General features: G+C 39.9%; 2 protein-coding genes across 5 annotated transcripts; both read left to right on the plus strand.

The window, feature by feature from the left end:
• The first annotated feature begins 1,771 nt into the window (after positions 1–1,771).
• nlrc3l (NLR family, CARD domain containing 3-like) lies at positions 1,772–7,603 on the plus strand. 4 transcript variants are annotated; one of them, XM_036536943.1, is made up of 7 exons: positions 1,772–1,970; positions 2,763–2,904; positions 3,168–3,284; positions 3,575–3,679; positions 4,317–4,428; positions 4,798–5,038; positions 5,394–7,603. In XM_036536943.1, the coding sequence occupies exons 2-7, from the start codon at positions 2,885–2,887 to the stop codon at positions 6,992–6,994; spliced, it is 2,196 nt and encodes a 731-aa protein (XP_036392836.1). In that variant the 5' UTR covers positions 1,772–1,970; positions 2,763–2,884; the 3' UTR covers positions 6,995–7,603. The 4 variants fall into 4 exon arrangements, with proteins under 4 accessions (XP_036392836.1, XP_036392839.1, XP_036392838.1 ...); XM_036536946.1 differs by having other exon boundaries at positions 1,772–1,877; XM_036536945.1 differs by lacking the exon at positions 1,772–1,970 and adding an exon at positions 2,040–2,233.
• A 1,657-nt stretch (positions 7,604–9,260) lies between these two features.
• chordc1a (cysteine and histidine-rich domain (CHORD) containing 1a) lies at positions 9,261–15,229 on the plus strand. Its single transcript, XM_036536705.1, has 11 exons — positions 9,261–9,512; positions 10,622–10,671; positions 10,770–10,826; positions 11,022–11,182; positions 11,532–11,635; positions 11,825–11,883; positions 12,103–12,173; positions 12,456–12,561; positions 13,025–13,144; positions 13,272–13,334; positions 13,723–15,229. The coding sequence occupies exons 1-11, from the start codon at positions 9,449–9,451 to the stop codon at positions 13,882–13,884; spliced, it is 1,017 nt and encodes a 338-aa protein (XP_036392598.1). The 5' UTR covers positions 9,261–9,448; the 3' UTR covers positions 13,885–15,229.
• The last annotated feature ends 1,325 nt before the right edge of the window (positions 15,230–16,554 follow it).

Genomic DNA, 16,554 nt, shown 5'->3' on the forward strand with positions numbered 1-16,554 from the left:
AACTGTATTACATTATTTTTGACTTTTGTGTGTATTCTTTTTTATTCATTACATTATTTTGCATATATAATTTTCTTCTATTCAGTGGGGTGCATTTTGGGTATTATTTTACCATAACAGTGTATTTAAATGTTTTAAAATGAATGATCTTTCAGATCTGTTTTACGGAGGAAAGCAAATAAAAACAAAACCTCTTGCTCTGTTCTCCTGAAAACAGAAGAAACACAAGTTGGTCTGCATTCCATTGCCTGGAATGCTGTAGTGGCACTTGGAAAAGGATTGTGTGAAGTGAGAAATTCCTGTTTGATATTGGCACATAACACTGCACTGTTAGTTCTAGGGGTGTTCTAAGAGTGCAGATGTAAAATGCATGCTCCCACCTGATTGTTTGAAACTGGGTTATGGAAGAGTTATGAAATTTATTCACCTCCTTGAATATATGTCAAGTCTCTTTTGTTCCTTTTGCTAACTGTATAAATTGATCAAATTTTGCTAAAGGGTGGTAAAGATAAAATGACTGGCATATGTTCATTTACACTACCTGTTTTCTGTGGTTGGTCTTGTCCTTTTTATAGCATTCTCCATTACAAATGCAAAGACAAAGATGAACATGCTTGTATATAATTCTACACGGATCTATATATAATGATAATGAGTGGTGATGGTCTCAGATTGTAGCTTTGCTTAAGAAAAGAGGGAAGCTGGAGTGTTAACTAAAAACGTGTTTGTGTGCATGGTGTCTTTCTAATTTAATCAAATGGTATTCCTACACAGATTGTGGGAGTGTTTGTGGCTCATGGTGTCTGCTTGTGCACAGTAGATTTACTTGTCTTTTGTTTGTGGTTGTTTTATGTCTCCCTTTTCCCTGCAATAAAACTCCTGAGACTGCAGCTTGTGTTTTTTTGTCCCCCTCCTATCCACTGCTTCCACGGGTGGATGTATAAATTAATGCATACCTACAGAGACTATCTTGTAAAATAAAGGCCAGATGTTTTCTTTGGACATGTATTATGTAACACGTTTTTATATTACGTCTTTATTATAAAAAAAATCAGTAATTCACCTAAGGCCAGCTAATATGTAATGGGTCATACAAGCACAACTAGTTATAAGCAACAACTGAAAAAGTGACATTTTTAAAAGGTGTGATAAATTCTATTCAAAACAGTACAAGCTTGCTACGATCACTGGTTTGCATACATGCAGTAATAGTCATTAAACAATTTCATGAGAAGAAATATTTCATATATAGATTCAATGAATACCTGTTTACACCTGATGAAGATAACGAAGAAGTGCTATGTTTATTTGGCCAAACGGACTTAGGCTATGTGTAAGATATAGAAGAGAGGGTGCTATTCAGTAGCGAAGAGGCCAAGGTTTCATCAGGGTGGAACTTCCAAATAATAAACATTTGGAAGACATTTGTGTTAGAGACAGTAGTCTGCATCGTAGTGGGTTCCAAGGGAATAATTGTACAAGACAAGATTAACACATTCTGGTTTAAATGCTACAATGGGTGGTGTAACATAATGATTCCCTCTCAGAGTTGAGATTACATTACGTGGGTTGTTAGGGGTATACACGTGACAGTAGGAGAATTCCTAAATACTCAGATTCTGACTCCTCAGATTCTTATTCTGCACAAGGATGGGTAACAGTATCTACCGATCGATCTACGCCCCTGCACGGTAGGCGGCGGTATGCACCTCTCAGTTGATCGCTCCCTTAAAATCCACCGAAGAAGAAGTGACAGCGCTGTGTACGGCAAGTAAAGTTTTCTGTCCAGGAAGGGGTAGTTAAGGTGTCGCTGTGTAGGCTACCTGGTTACGCTTGTAATGTAACGTTAGTGCACGCTCGTTTGTCAAACTGTGAAGGTGAGACGTGAGCACTCTAAAAGAAGATTCGTATCCATTTACATACATCAAACTCAAAGCTCTGGTTATAGTCCTAGGTAGTCAAAATATAAGGTATGTAAACTGGTTATTGGTGTCCAGACTGTTGTTAAAATACTCTTTGCAGAGCATTGTAGTGATGCTTTGAAAGGCTGGGATATCTAAAGTTAACAAACCGTATGTGTCAACTACACACCACGTTAACAATGAAAAAAAGAAAAGAAAACGATAGCTACGATAGCTATGTTCGAACGAAACTGAAAGTCCGACATTTTGGTCTGCGCGAATTGCGGAAGAGACGAGAAGAAAATGTTTTGAACGGATAGGACGCGACAAAAGTAACGATTTCAGGTTAAACAGGCAGAATGATTCAAATGGTTACTAACTGCTTGTCTAACGTTAGCTGGTCTAATGAGTGTCAGGGTTTAGGGATAAATTTAGCTTTGTTTTACATTACAATTTATTTAGCAATTTGTTTTACAGATAATTGCTTAGAAAAGGGTGGGAGACGAACCTAGGTAGGTAGGGATCGTACACACAGTGGTAATGGGTATTAAAAGAGAACATCTGTAATTAGCCAGATGTAAGTGAAACACGATTCATGGCACAAACTTAACTATAGTTGAATACAATGCCAATTCCAACTGATGCTCAGCAATGACCGTTTAAGTTCATTTCTGTGCCTCGTGTGTGTACAGGAAGGCTTCGCTAAAGTATTTTGGTCGTGCCTTGCAATGTGGTGTTTGAAGTTTTAGTTTTCAGAGACTATCTCGATGTTTTGGAGGGGTGGTTTCTGCTGCGCCTGTAATATATATGCTAATATATATGCTAAAAAGTTTGCTGACTGTTTTCTTCTGCTCGGCCTAGCTTCCTGCGGAAGGTGGTGCTACTGTTGTGAGTCTCCCTAAGACGTAAAAGAGGACGCTGTCTGTTTAATTCTCGTCGGTAAACCTTAACACAGTTCCTTGCGTGGGGATCTCTATACAGCCATGGACCCGGACAATGGGAGGTGAGATGAACTTTTAATTAGAAATATAACAGCAGATACGGGCTTCTCTTTGGTTGTTGGAAGACTCGGCAAGCATTTGAATTACATGATTATATGAGCATTTTTGAAGGCCCAGGAACGTAACCTCAACGTGTCTTATAAAGGGAATAAATCTGTCCTGAAATGTTAGTAATAATAACCCGAACACGAGTAGATTTTAGGCAACATTTAAATTTTTTTTAGGATTTAAGCAGTGGGTGTGTGTGCCGTTTTGCTTTTGACAGGTACCTGATGGAGAGGGGTCCCTCACCACCTTTGAGCTATGTGTCCATGGAGAGTGAGGATGGCCAACAGCCTCATCCAGATAAAGTCAATGAAGAACATGTTTTCACTCCTATAGGGTAAACATGCACACATACAAATATGCACACATATCTAGTAGGCTTTATTACTACCCTACCAGTGTACTTCTGTCAGAATGCTTATGTCAGACTTGAAATTTTGTATGTTTAAAATGTTTTTTTTTCCCATTTCAGTTAACAGTTTAGCTATCTACCTGCAATATTCAGATGTCTATGAATACATATAAATTCATTTTTGGAGCTTGGTAGATGTTTGGCTGGACCAGTGTGTCTACCTGTGGTAAACTCCAAACTTTTATGGAATAAATGGTGTTGGTCTGTGCTGACAGAGTGCAGCTGGAAAGAGCTGACTCGCCAGAGACCAGGATGAGTGACACCTCTCATGAGCAGCACTCCAGTCAGCCCAGAGAAGGAACATTTCTCCCACAACAGGGGTAAGGCCACCATTGTACAACTGTGGAGAAAAGCGTGGTATTAAAAAGTGGAAAAAAAAATGTCTGCCAAGTTTTTGGTGTTACTCACGCTCAGGATGATTTGGCAATGAGATGACCTGTTTTTGCTACTTTGTGGTTCAATATGTAGATGTTGGTTGCCAATCTGGCCAATAATGGGGATAAAGGAATATTTTACAATGACTTATACAACAGCAAATGTAAAGTCAGTTAGATAAGCAGAAAACCTGGGTAACAACTTCTGACTACTGCTGGGTTAATCATCTGATGCAAATTTAGGTATGTGAATGAAAGCAACATAAGAAATACTTTCACTTAATGTTGAATTGAATCTTGATAGCTTAAACCTCAGCATTTTGGTTGGTTCTTCTGGTTTGCTCACTAACTGTTAGGTCAGCTCTATTTCAATTTAGTTATTCATACATTCAGAGATCTTAATAGAAAATCAGGCCAAGAGTGGCTCAAGTGGAAATGACACACAGATTGCCTTATATTGTCAGTGTTTAATTTCCATTGGTTTCTGAACCTGGAAGAGCACAATACCGCAGGCCTTTCAAAATGGTGCTCTTCCTGAACCTGAAATCTTAGAAGTGTGTGTTATCTTTTTAACTGCTAAAAGGAGACCGGTTACAGTGTACCAACCATTTGCTCTACGTCTGCCGGTGGTGGAGCCTGTAGTGCCAGAATCAGAGGAGAATCTCCCGCCCATGGAACTGCCATTCATATTCAAGGTGAGTTCACAATTCACATTTGTGAAATGAATGTTGGCGTCACAAAGCGTAAAATTGAGGATAACAAAACAATGGATTATGATACATTTCCTTGTATTTATGAGATATTTATTTTTACTTTGTACAAAGAATTAGTTGTAAATGCATAGTATATCACACTGACTAATTTTTATTGGTTGGGTTGAAACACATGGTAATTGCATCAAATTGGTGTCAGGGAGCACACCCTAATTACTGGCTAAGTGCAGTCATTGTAATCACAAAGATCACAGTTTCAGTGATTGAGATGTTACATTTGTTCAGTTTTGACTTGTTGTAGTGAATGTCCCCTCTCACAGCATGACCATATTTTTTTGTTATTCACATTAGTCAATCCAGAAAACGCTGGAGCAGCTGAATGCGGAAGAGCTGTTTCTGTTCAAGAAGTATTTGAATTACCGTCACCCAGAGCATTTTGAGACTCTGATGGAGGATCTTGATGTGCTGGATGTTGTGGACAAGATGCTGGAGCGCTGTGGCAAAGGAGGGGCTGTGAAGATTACACTGCGCATCCTGACCAGCATGAAGAAAGACGAGCTTGCCAGTGCGCTGGAGGAAGCGTGCAAAAGAAGTGAGTCAACACAACCTCAACAACCGGCTGTAGCCATGTGAAATCAGTCAGTGCTCGTAGATTTTGTGTTGGACAACGACTGCACTAAAACGACGGGGGCGGGGACTGGGTTCAGACAGGTATAGGTGAGCGGTTCTGACGGTCCTTAAAAAGCTCTGAAAGCATTTCCGTCCTGGAAAGTCATCAGAATTGGTTGTATATATCTACCGGTCAGCACGGTGTAATCAAAATCCATACTGTAGAGCAAATTAGTGTACTTTCTATACTGTTTATACCATCCACCCCTACAAGGGAATATCATTCTTGAAGTACTTGATACATGAGTCTCTTTTCACATATTCTTTTCTCTTTGCAGTAAAGATCCAGTATGAGTTGAAAACCAATCTGAAGAGGAAGTACGAAGCCATATTTGAAGGGATCGCCAGACAAGGACATCAAATCTTTTTGCATTGTGTCTACACAGACGTGCACATGACGCAAGGTGGAAGTGGAGCGGTGAACCTTGAACACGAAGTAAGGCAACATGAAACGGACTCAGAATCAACAGATTCACTTAAATGCAGCCAACTCTTTGAGCCATCATTCCGTAGAGGGAGAGGTATCCGAACTGTGATGACAAGGGGTATCGCAGGCATAGGATTAACGGTCGCCGTTCAGAAGTTCATCGTTGACTGGACGTCAGAAGCAGCTAATCAGGACATTCAGTTTGTGTTTCCAATTCCTTTCCGGGAAATGAATTTAGTCAGGGAAAAAAACTACAGTCTGATAGATCTCCTCTGCAACTTCTATCCAGAAATAAAAGATATGGACTTCATTGAAGCTCCCGACTGCAAGGTTTTGTTCATCTTCGATGGCCTGGATGAGTGTCGGCATACCTTAAGCTTCCGGAAGAATGAGCGCTGGCACGACATAAAGGCACCGGCCTCAGTGGATATGCTGCTGACAAACCTCATCAGGGGGAGGCTGCTTCCAAACGCTCTTGTGTGGATCACCACGCGATCAGCAGCTTCCAGTCTGATCCCCGCTGACTGTGTCAACCTGCTCACCCAGATGCGAGGCTTCACTGATGAACAAAAGGAAGAGTACTTCAGGAAGAGAGTGCGTGATCAGACCCTGGCCACCAAAATTGTGGAAAAAGTGAAGGAATCAAGAAGCCTTTACATCATGTGCCATATACCATTGTTCTGTTGGATTTTGGCAACTGTGTACGAGAGGATGTTTACTGTGACCACAGGAGAGCGTCCCATGACTGTAACACAGCTCTACACGCACTACATTCTGCTTCAAACAAATATGAAGAGTCAGAAGTATCATGGAGGCCATACCAGTGCACAGAAGTGGACAGATTCAGACAGGGAGTTCACCATAAAACTGGGGAAGCTGGCTTTTCAACAGCTGGAAAAGGGCAGCAAAGAATTCAATCCGGTAGACCTGAGGGAGGCTGGCCTTGATGTTACTGAAACGTGTGTGCAGTCAGGGGTGTGCACAGAGATGTTCTCCCCCATGTACACAATGTTCCAGCAGAGAGTGTTCCGTTTCGTACATCTGAGCATCCAGGAATTTATGGCCGCTTTGTATGTGTACCTCTCCTTTCGAAACAGCAGTAAGAATGTTCTTGACCAAGCCCTCACCAATCCACTTTCAAGGTTATTCAAAGAACCATCACTCGTGGATTTGCACAAGAGCGCAGTGGACAGAGCCTTACAGAGCAAAAATGGACACCTGGACCTTTTCCTCCGCTTTCTTCTAGGTCTCTCAATGGACTCCACCCAGGATCTCTTAAGAGGCCTCCTGACACAGCCGGGAGATCATCACAGAGCAACTCCGAACCCACAGACCACACAGAGCATCGAGGAGACAGTCAGGTATATCAGGAAGAAGATGAGAGAGAACGCCTTCCCAGAGAGGTGTGGCAATCTGCGCCACTGTCTAGCAGAGTTGCATGCTGAACCCTGAGCCACTTGATCCCAATAACTGTGCTGTAGAAGTACAGTGTTATAATTTCCCCATCCTGTGATGTGGGGACAGGTCAGACATGGAGAGTTGTACACCTCTCCCCTAACCTGTTACCCTTCCAGCATACACAAAATGAATGAACTGAACTTACATAGGGCCTTTCATGAAGGAGCCCAATGTGCTTTTTAGCAAAGGTGGATGATTCCCCTCAACCACCACCAATATGTTGCACCCGTCTGGTCCTGCATGGTCTGACGTTTTTTGTGCATTAAATGCTCCTCCACGGAGTTTTCCCAAAGACATTCTGCTACTATTGGTGAAGAAAAACAAAGATGGATTAGAAGATGTACAAGAATCGGCTTGTAAATCTCATCATCATTAGAGAAAGTGGAAAATAATGAATTGCCTTAGGTTAGTAATAAGGGGTGCCTTAAAATGTTGGTGTTGTTTCCTGTTGGTCATGGTATACTAGATTTGGTGAAACTGTTTTCATGAATATGACATATAAGAGCTTGTGAGTTGCAGGGGATAGTCAGTCCCTGACACACTCTTGACAGACTGGAAGGCAAGGACATCAGAAAAAAATATCATTTTCACAGTCTGATTTTGAACGTGTGACGACAATAGACATCATATTGCAAAATTTGTATTCTTGACATTGTTAGTTTTATTGTTGTTTTCCCATTTCAGCATATCCTGAATTGTAAAAGTTGTAAGTGTAAAACCAAATATCTGGAAAAATCCAGTTACCATGATGTATATTGCCAAATTCCCTCTAAGGTGAGTGCTAAACATAAATAAATCTCCTTCAATCCTGAACAGAAGTTGAAACATTTAAACAGGCTTTGTCAGAGTTAAAGGTGTTCTACAGGCACTACATTCAGCCTCCAGTCTCACATTTTCTTTGAGTCTGTTCTCTCGTGTTTACATTCTCTAATTGTTGCCGCAAACCTTTAGACAGTTTGTTGTTTGCTGAAGGGAATGGCTCTCTGTACTATTACTTAATTTGAGCATCTACAGAAAATACATAATTTTAAAAAAGCAACAGGGAGAACAAGGAGTCTGCAGGGCTTTTTGTCCAGTGATAATCGGCATATAAATAAGCCTTTAGTGCAGAAATATTTACACCACTGATAATACTATTTAACCAAGTGGCTGGATTAATTGTCATTGATCAAATGGCCCGCTATAGGAACAGGTGACTCACTGTGAGATCGAAAACAAGCTAGTTGGTAGCTGTCCAGAACAAGCGTTGGAGACCAGACCGCAGCTATGCATGTACCTCTTGGTGGCATCCAAAAGCTTTTTTTTTCTCACAAATACATATGAAATCCATCCACAGGCTCAGCCTTCAGGGGAAATTCAGACCAAATTTGATGACGCCACGAGAGAGAGCAGGGACAGACAATATCACCATTCTGTGCCTGAGGGATGCCATCATGTTCTGATAACAATTGTTGCTGTTGCTTGACGAAAAGCAGAGCCAAGACAAAAGCAGGCCTGTGCTCCAGCCAAAGTGCATGGTGCGCTTGCATTTTTTCCTGTAAACATGCAGGGTATTGACTGTTTATCTAATAATTTCAAAAGGGTACTCATTGTTGGCCTTAATCACGTATGATTTCATATTAATTTCACTTTAGTCTTTTATTAAGATTAATGTAATAGCTATATAAATAAATCTCAGTTATGCTAGGTACTCTCTTAAATATGTTACATATTAAAACTGCTGTCATTTGGATACACAGCAATTATCACGAGAAAGTTATGCAACACTGAAGTTTTACTTTTTCTCTAAATGAAAGCATCCTGGTGCAACTAGCCAGTTATTCAATATTTATTCTAAATGTTCTCATATTTTTATTTTACGTTGATTTAATTACTTTTTCATTTTAATTACTTTATCAGCGTTTGTGTACTAACATGCCAATATTAAATCAACGTTGACAGGTATGAGTGTATAATGTTGATTTTACATAAATAGAGAATCTTAAAATGTTTTCCGATCCTTTCAAACATTGGGAAAATGTTTAAAAATTGCACATAAATGTTGGATCTGTATAAAGCAAACATTACTAAGGAGTTTTGTGAAGCAACAGCAATCAAAAATGATTTTCTTCAATCAAGAAAACTGCCTTCATCGGTAACTTTTTCTCATCAAAGTCGCAACAGTTCATTAGTGCGGCTCTCTGTGACGTCAAATAACTCGTCAACGGTCACGTGAGGTCATCGGAGTTCTCTCCTCTTCCTCAACCTTCGCGAAGTTTCCCGAACAGTCCGGTGATTTCCGGAAATAACAGTGAAACAAACGGATAGTGTGTCAGATGCATCGTTCTGGCTAACGTTAGCAGCACGACAGTCTCAGGCGACCGCAGTATTTTTTTTTACCTAGCTGACTAACCAGTAGTACATTTATTAACACTTACGGCCATATTTTAATTTTGTGCAGTGTCCGTCATGTCTTTGCTGTGTTACAATAAAGGTTGCGGACAACGCTTTGACCCAGACCAGAACCCAGATGGTAAGTAGCAGAAAGCACATAGCCAGAACTAGCTAACACAATACCTGGTAGCAAGCAAACTAATTAGCTAGCTCCCTCATGCTTTCAAGTAATTTACGCGTTAACTTATTTAGCTTGCTAGCTCGAGTTTGTAGCTAACTTAGCACAATAGCGTCAGCTAACGCTACCATACGACTGGCTGTTAGAGATCGCTAGGTAATAATTAGCTACCCATAGTAGAAAACCTTGCATGTGGGCTATAGTCAGCTGGATTGTATTACTTACACCGGAAGAATAAAAATGGAAAAGGTCATCTCCATTTTAAGATTTCACAAGACTAACTGGTGAATAGCTCAGAGGCGAGAGTTCACTGCAGTGTTCAGTGTCAGTATAACGTAACATAACGTGGCGGTCGATGTTAAGTGATCTAAAGACAGATCAACAGTTATCTCTGAAAGAGCACGCTCGCTATCAAAGAAACTAGCCAGTTAGCACACATTTCTTTAGCTTTCTAATCTACAGTACAGCAGATTGTAGCCAGCAGCGATAGCTAGGTAAAGAAATTGATGAATATTCATAGGATTTATGGTTAACTTTAGCCAGCCAGGTAGCATTTGATAGCAGAGACGCGGTAGATCAACGTCAGTACGGTGCTAGCATTGTGCCATGTTTGCAACGATACCTAGGTAAAGAATTGGATGAGTATTCACAGGATTTATGGTTAACTTTAGTCATCCAGGTAACATTTGATAGCAGAGACGCGGTACATCAACGTCAGCACGGTGCTAGCATTGTGCCATGTCTGCATTTCTGTCTAAAGTGGCAGTAAGGACACAATCTATCACAGAGAATCTCCCATTCTTGTGCATAATACATGCGTGCCTCCCCCAGTATCATTCCTGAACGACTTGACCACTTTGTTGGGAGGGGAGTTTATTTAGGTTGATAAAGTTAGCTAGGTGCAGGAGTATGTGTGTTTGGCAGAGGCCAATGGTCCCCAATTAGCCAGATGGAGGCTTGCACATCTTACACCTCCATTTATAATGATTTACGGTTTGCAGATGAAATACCATGCTTAAGATTTGCCTCCACAGTTGATGTCTCATTCTAATAAATACTCATTTTCCTAGATGCGTGTACTTACCACCCTGGGGTCCCTGTCTTTCACGATGCGCTCAAGGTATGCCTAATTCTGATTGCAGGAAAACGTTTTAAAAGCCCTGCCTCAGTGGAAGTGTAATGTTTTCCCTAATGTTGTCTTCCCTGGTGTTGCTACAGGGGTGGTCTTGCTGTAAAAGACGGACGACTGACTTCTCCGATTTCTTGAGCATTGCTGTAAGTGAGGAGCACCTGGTAGAGGTTGTTTCCCTCAGAGAACTTTGTCTTAATAGGAGAAAATGTTCAAACTCTCATTCAAACTCAGTGTTAATCTCTGAATTGATTCCATTGGACAAGTCATCTGTGTGTTACTCTTCATCCATATGTTGATCAACTGAAAGTTTATCATTTTTTTTTTCTTTTTTTGTCTAGGGATGTACAAAGGGTCCTCACAATAAAGATAAGCCCCCAGAACCAGTGAAACCAGATGTTAAGACATCCGGTGAGAAGAAAGACCTGGACGACCTGAAACCAAAGTTCAATGAGTATGTTATCCAAGCACCAAAACCCCTGGAATCAATCCAGCGACCAAGGTAAGGCTGTGAGATGATATTGACCAGTCATGCAGACACAGTACACTTTACACAGTGAAACTGATGCAGATAAACCTGCAACCCATTTGAGCTGTTTCATTCCTGCTTCTTCATCTATCTGAAGAAAAATACCTCAAATGTAGTAACTTTTCTGCAAGTGCAATGGTAATCTAGCTTGCGATTTAAAGTATGAACCTTTGCTGGAAAGTCTTCTGCTCTAACTACAACACCCTGGTGCTACAGATACACACATTTTGTTTTTAAAATGTATTGACAATGTGTGTGTGTTTTTTGTGTTCTCCAATTAGTGTTTGTTGTTATGGCATTTCCTGTATTTGTGGTGTTGCAGTGGTGATGAGCCCCTTGTTAGACTACAGCAGAAAGTCGCCTCCTCTTTGAAGCAGTCTTTGGAAAAACTGAAGCTATCGGAGGTCAATGAGCCAGAAAAGAAAGGTAGTGACAGTGGTTTTGTTTGACACTATATATATATATATATATATATATATATATATATATATATATATATATATATATATAAATAATAATTTTTTTAACAGTAATTTGCAGACTAAAGCAGCACTTGTTACTGCATGTAACATATATGTTTTGTACTTTTAATTAAACAAATTGTGATTTTTTCAGAGGAGGAAGGAGATGAAGTAAAGGTTGGAACATCGTGTAAAAATGGAGGCTGCTCAAAGGTACATGTTCACGTCAATATTTGGTGTGTGGGTTTTTGTAGTTTCTTTTTCTCTCTTTTTGGGTAAACATTTTGGACAATTGAATCAACTCCATAGCATTGCAAATACACATTGTGTTTTTGAATTATGTGTTTAAATGTATTATAATTAGTAAAATGCTCCAAGTCAGCCTGACATTGACTGTAATTGCTGATCATTTTTTATTATTCTTTACTGCAGACTTTCACTGGGCCAGAAAGCAATGAGGAGACCTGCTTGTACCATCCTGGTTTCCCCATTTTCCATGAGGGGTGAGAGTGTTCTTCATACTTTGTGGTCCCCCATAATTTCCACTCTACATCCCCCACTATTTGTAAATTGGGAATACAGGTACATATTTTTTTCTGCAGTGTCACAGTCACACCTTTCAGTAACTGCTGGAAAGTAGGCTCACAATGAAGTCAAAAGGGGAAACAGACACTCTTATGTCCTAGTACCTCATCTTATAGAGCAAAGTTCCCTTGCACCAGCTCAGGAGAGTAGCTGAAATTGCGGCATGAATACTGTAATCATCCCCATTCTTGTGTCGTCAGGATGAAGTACTGGAGCTGCTGCAAGAGAAAAACTTCGGATTTCAACACTTTTCTGTCCCAAGAGGGCTGTACAAGAGGAAACCACTTATGGAAGAAACAGGATACAGTGAGTATTCCTTTTGAACAACAGGTCTTGGGTCCCTGTGTCATGCAACACCAGTATCTATGGCACTATTTAGTGAGCCCTTGGGGAAGTGGAGTTGGCTTGTGTTGGGTCAGCTAGGTCTTTCAAGTTGAGAATGTCCAGAATGTCTAGGCCTTGTTTTCATACATTGACAAAGACACCCTGAAAATTTATCCTTAACAATACATTAAACTTTTCTGTGAGGACTAATAACAGGAGATGAACCAAGGAAAAAATGTACGAAAACAACGTAATGTATGTCTTATACTAGAGAATTTTGCATTTTGAGTATCATATATGTAATTATTGAGCACTGTGTAGTAACTCTGCAGATCATTGTTCAGCATTGCACAGTACTGTGGGAATGCCAAGAGACAAATGTAACCTTGGGGGAACAATAACCTGTTTGTTTCTTTCATTACACTTTGTTCATTTCTGTTTAAAGGGGAAGAAGATTGTACCCTGTAGGTTTGACTGGCACCAGACAGGTGGTCAGGTGATGATCTCCATCTATGCCAAAAATTCCGTTCCAGAGCTGAGCTTTGTGGAGGGGAATAGCACAAAGGTAAGAGGTCCTTTCCAGAGTTGCACCTTATGGAGTTGTTAGCGACCACAATAAATGTGTGTTTGTGCATCTGGCATTAATATGATATGACTTCCTTCTTATGATTGTGACTTTTTCCCCACTACAGCTTAATATCCACATTGTGTTTGAAGGTGAAAAGGAATTTGAGCAAAACATCAACTTATGGGGTGTAAGTACTCATTAATGCTACTGTCAATGATTTTCAGTAGTACTGTTGGAATGGAGAACTGTTGACCAGTTATACTTGCTGCTTAAGCAAGCACATTTACTGCTTAACAAGCAGATTTGAAATGTTCATATGTTTAAACTGCTACAACCTCAGTTAAACTGGTCACTCCTCATGTAAAGCAGTTAGATGAATTACTGATTTGAACGGTTTACTGTGGTGTTGAAATAGCCCCATCTGTACCCATAGTGTGTAACATTAATAATTATGTATGTCATGTCATTTTAACTTGCATAGAAAAAAATATAACAATACTTAAGTAATAACCTCATAAACTATGGCATATTCAGAGACGTTGGGAGGATTAAAACAGGCTTTTGATGTTCGGCAGGTCATTGATGTGAGCAAAAGTGTCATGAATATGATGGCAACAAAGATTGAGATCGCCATGAAGAAAGCAGAGCCAATGACCTGGGCCAGACTTGATCTACCTCCCGCAAAGAGTGAGCCTGCAGAGAAGAAGGAAATTGTTGATGAAGATGCTGACGATTAAAAAAAACAAAAAACAAAAATAAAAATGCACGGGCTTACAGAGACACCGGTATCGGGGACAAACTCCGCACAGAGGTGACTTAGTCATTTCAGCATACTGTAGGGAATCCACATCAGCTTTCTTTTTTTACATTCTGTACTGTATCCTCTGAACAATTGTAACTGTCAATGACCTCAGAGTACTCAATAGAGATCTAGAGCCAGTAGGTTACCACAGCAATTCCAGGAGATGGGCTCATAATATGAAATATGACCACTGGGAGCAACATGTAAAAGTGGTTGTAGGATTTCTAGTTTACAGTAACCTCAACTTATGTCATACTTTGTTTTCGTTCTATTTTCTCTCCACAGTGCACTTAGAATATTTCAGTGCTATTTTTTATATAAATACTGTCTTTGTGTATTCTTACAGCATTCCACTGTTTTGGATTACCTTTTGTTAGCTATGTTACAAATTAAGGAGATTTTAGCTGCTTCTCCTGAGGTGGGTTTTCTCAATCCTGATACCCATTACAAGGTTTTTCTTTTATCCCAGTACTTGGTGCATTGTCAGCCTTAACCCCCCCCCCCCCCACCCCCAATCCCACCAAATATTATTCTCCAAGCATGTGCCCAAACTGCTTTGGTCTTGATATGGCAGTGTATGCTGTGTGATCCGGTTAATGTTAGCCAGTGGGAATGCAGGTCTGGTTACAGTAGGTGTGCATGCTTTTTCACATGACTGATTATACAGTGTACAGTAGGCCGTTGGGATCATAAAGTCTATTGTATCAGTATACTGAATGCACTTTGATTTATATTTTGCAACTATGCTTGATGTCTTGAGAAACTTGAGGTGGAAAGATAAAGGACTGGCAGCACAAATGAACCTGATTAATATCCCTGGTGAATGTTCCAACCTGCTATGTCCCCCAATTTTTTCTGAATAGCAATAGGGATATTAACAGAACTCAAGTATATTGAAATGACCACAATGAACGTGTGGAACAGAATTATTTGCGATAGTTTTTGATGTAGGGAAGTATTTTGTACATTTCAAAGTGTTTTAAAAGTATTGAAGCAGTTGTCCTCTTTTTCTCCATTGTTTCACCTTGTGAGTGTGGCTCATGACCCTGGAGCTCAGTTTTCTTCAGTCTGGGTTTTAAACCTTATCTTCCTACTTCAAAGTGGTTTATTTTTTCTATAGTTGAGACAAATAAAATCATGGAAATTTGCATGTTATTAGCTGTTGCAAAGCTATCAGATCTTTAGGCCACACAAACAGAGTAACTAGTTCAGTATTCTACCCTTGGACCATTAAGCTATCTGGCTTTTATTTTTTCTGTCATACTGTAAAAATGTCGCAAATAAACTGTAAAGTAAATACAAAGAAAGAAACTGCACATTTGGGCAAAAAATGAATGTAAGCCTGAAGTAGTTAAATGGAACACACTTGTTTCTTAAACTGTGGTAACAGCTCCCTGGAGTGTTTGATGAAAAGTTCTCATACTATAACTATGTTGCAGTAATAGAAAAATGTATGCAATTGGAGTGGTGTGTATAGTTTCTCTTGGATGGCACTGAATCAAAACCATGGACCTAGCAAACCACAGGGTCCATTTTCACCGTGCTGCCACCACCCACAATAGCTGCTGTTGTGCAGAGCCTGCTTATATGTCTGGAGTGGATATTGATATGTATGCCAATACAAAACCTTGTCCAGGAGTGAGGACAACCAGCAGTAACAGAAGTTACACAGTAAATTGCAAAAATCCTTAATTGCAGTTAAAAAATGTAATAAAACCAAGTCAACATTTTGAAGCCTTTGACAAAAACCAGGTGGAACTGTGCTGTGTACAGTCTTTGAATTTGCCTTGATTAAGTTTTAAAAGATGTTTAGTATACTGGCTAAAACAGATCTTTTTTTTACGAAATGATTTATTTATCATGTCTTTGTGGTTAGAATGAGGAATAATGTAATGTGAGCAAAGTGAAAACATGACCTCATAGCAAGATATTAGGAAATCACAGAAATATTTTAGTGTGGATCCTAAACACACTACACTTATAAATTTCACTTGGTCATTAAACAGTTGGAGCCTTTAATAAATGCATAAACAAATATTGATAAATTTACATATGCATAAAAAAACATTTGTGCTTCACTCAAAATAGACTGTTTAACTGCTTTAATAAGGATTTTTTCAAGGAGAGTATGGGTTAAGTTACTGTATTGGTGACAGAATTTAAGCAGACGAGAAAACGTGATTCTTCATTTCAAGTTACCACACTATCTGACATCTACAGACACTGCTATAGATGGCCATACCACGGATTAAATCTTCGCATGGAAACCTGGGACATTATGTATAGAGACAAAACCCCTGCTGACATACTTGGCCACACTATGGTGGAGCAAAGGCAGTTTGTTCTGCTGCTGTGGGCTTCTGGTTGCCGTAGGCTGATGGCATGGCTGGGATCGAAGCTAGGTTATAAGACTCAGTTTGCACCCAAGTTGAAGGCTGTAACCATTGAGCTTCAGGGGATCCCTGGAAATGTGTGACGTAAAGAAGTGACGTCACCCAACTTTGTAGCCTAGACTGTAAGAAGGGATTCTTTAAGCTCATCACATCTGGTGGAACTTCATACACTACCAGTCTGAATGTTACCCTCTGGAGGTGGAGCAGAGGAG

This window comes from Megalops cyprinoides, chromosome 9, assembly GCF_013368585.1.
Source record: "Megalops cyprinoides isolate fMegCyp1 chromosome 9, fMegCyp1.pri, whole genome shotgun sequence".
Classification (NCBI taxonomy): Eukaryota; Metazoa; Chordata; class Actinopteri; order Elopiformes; family Megalopidae; genus Megalops; species Megalops cyprinoides.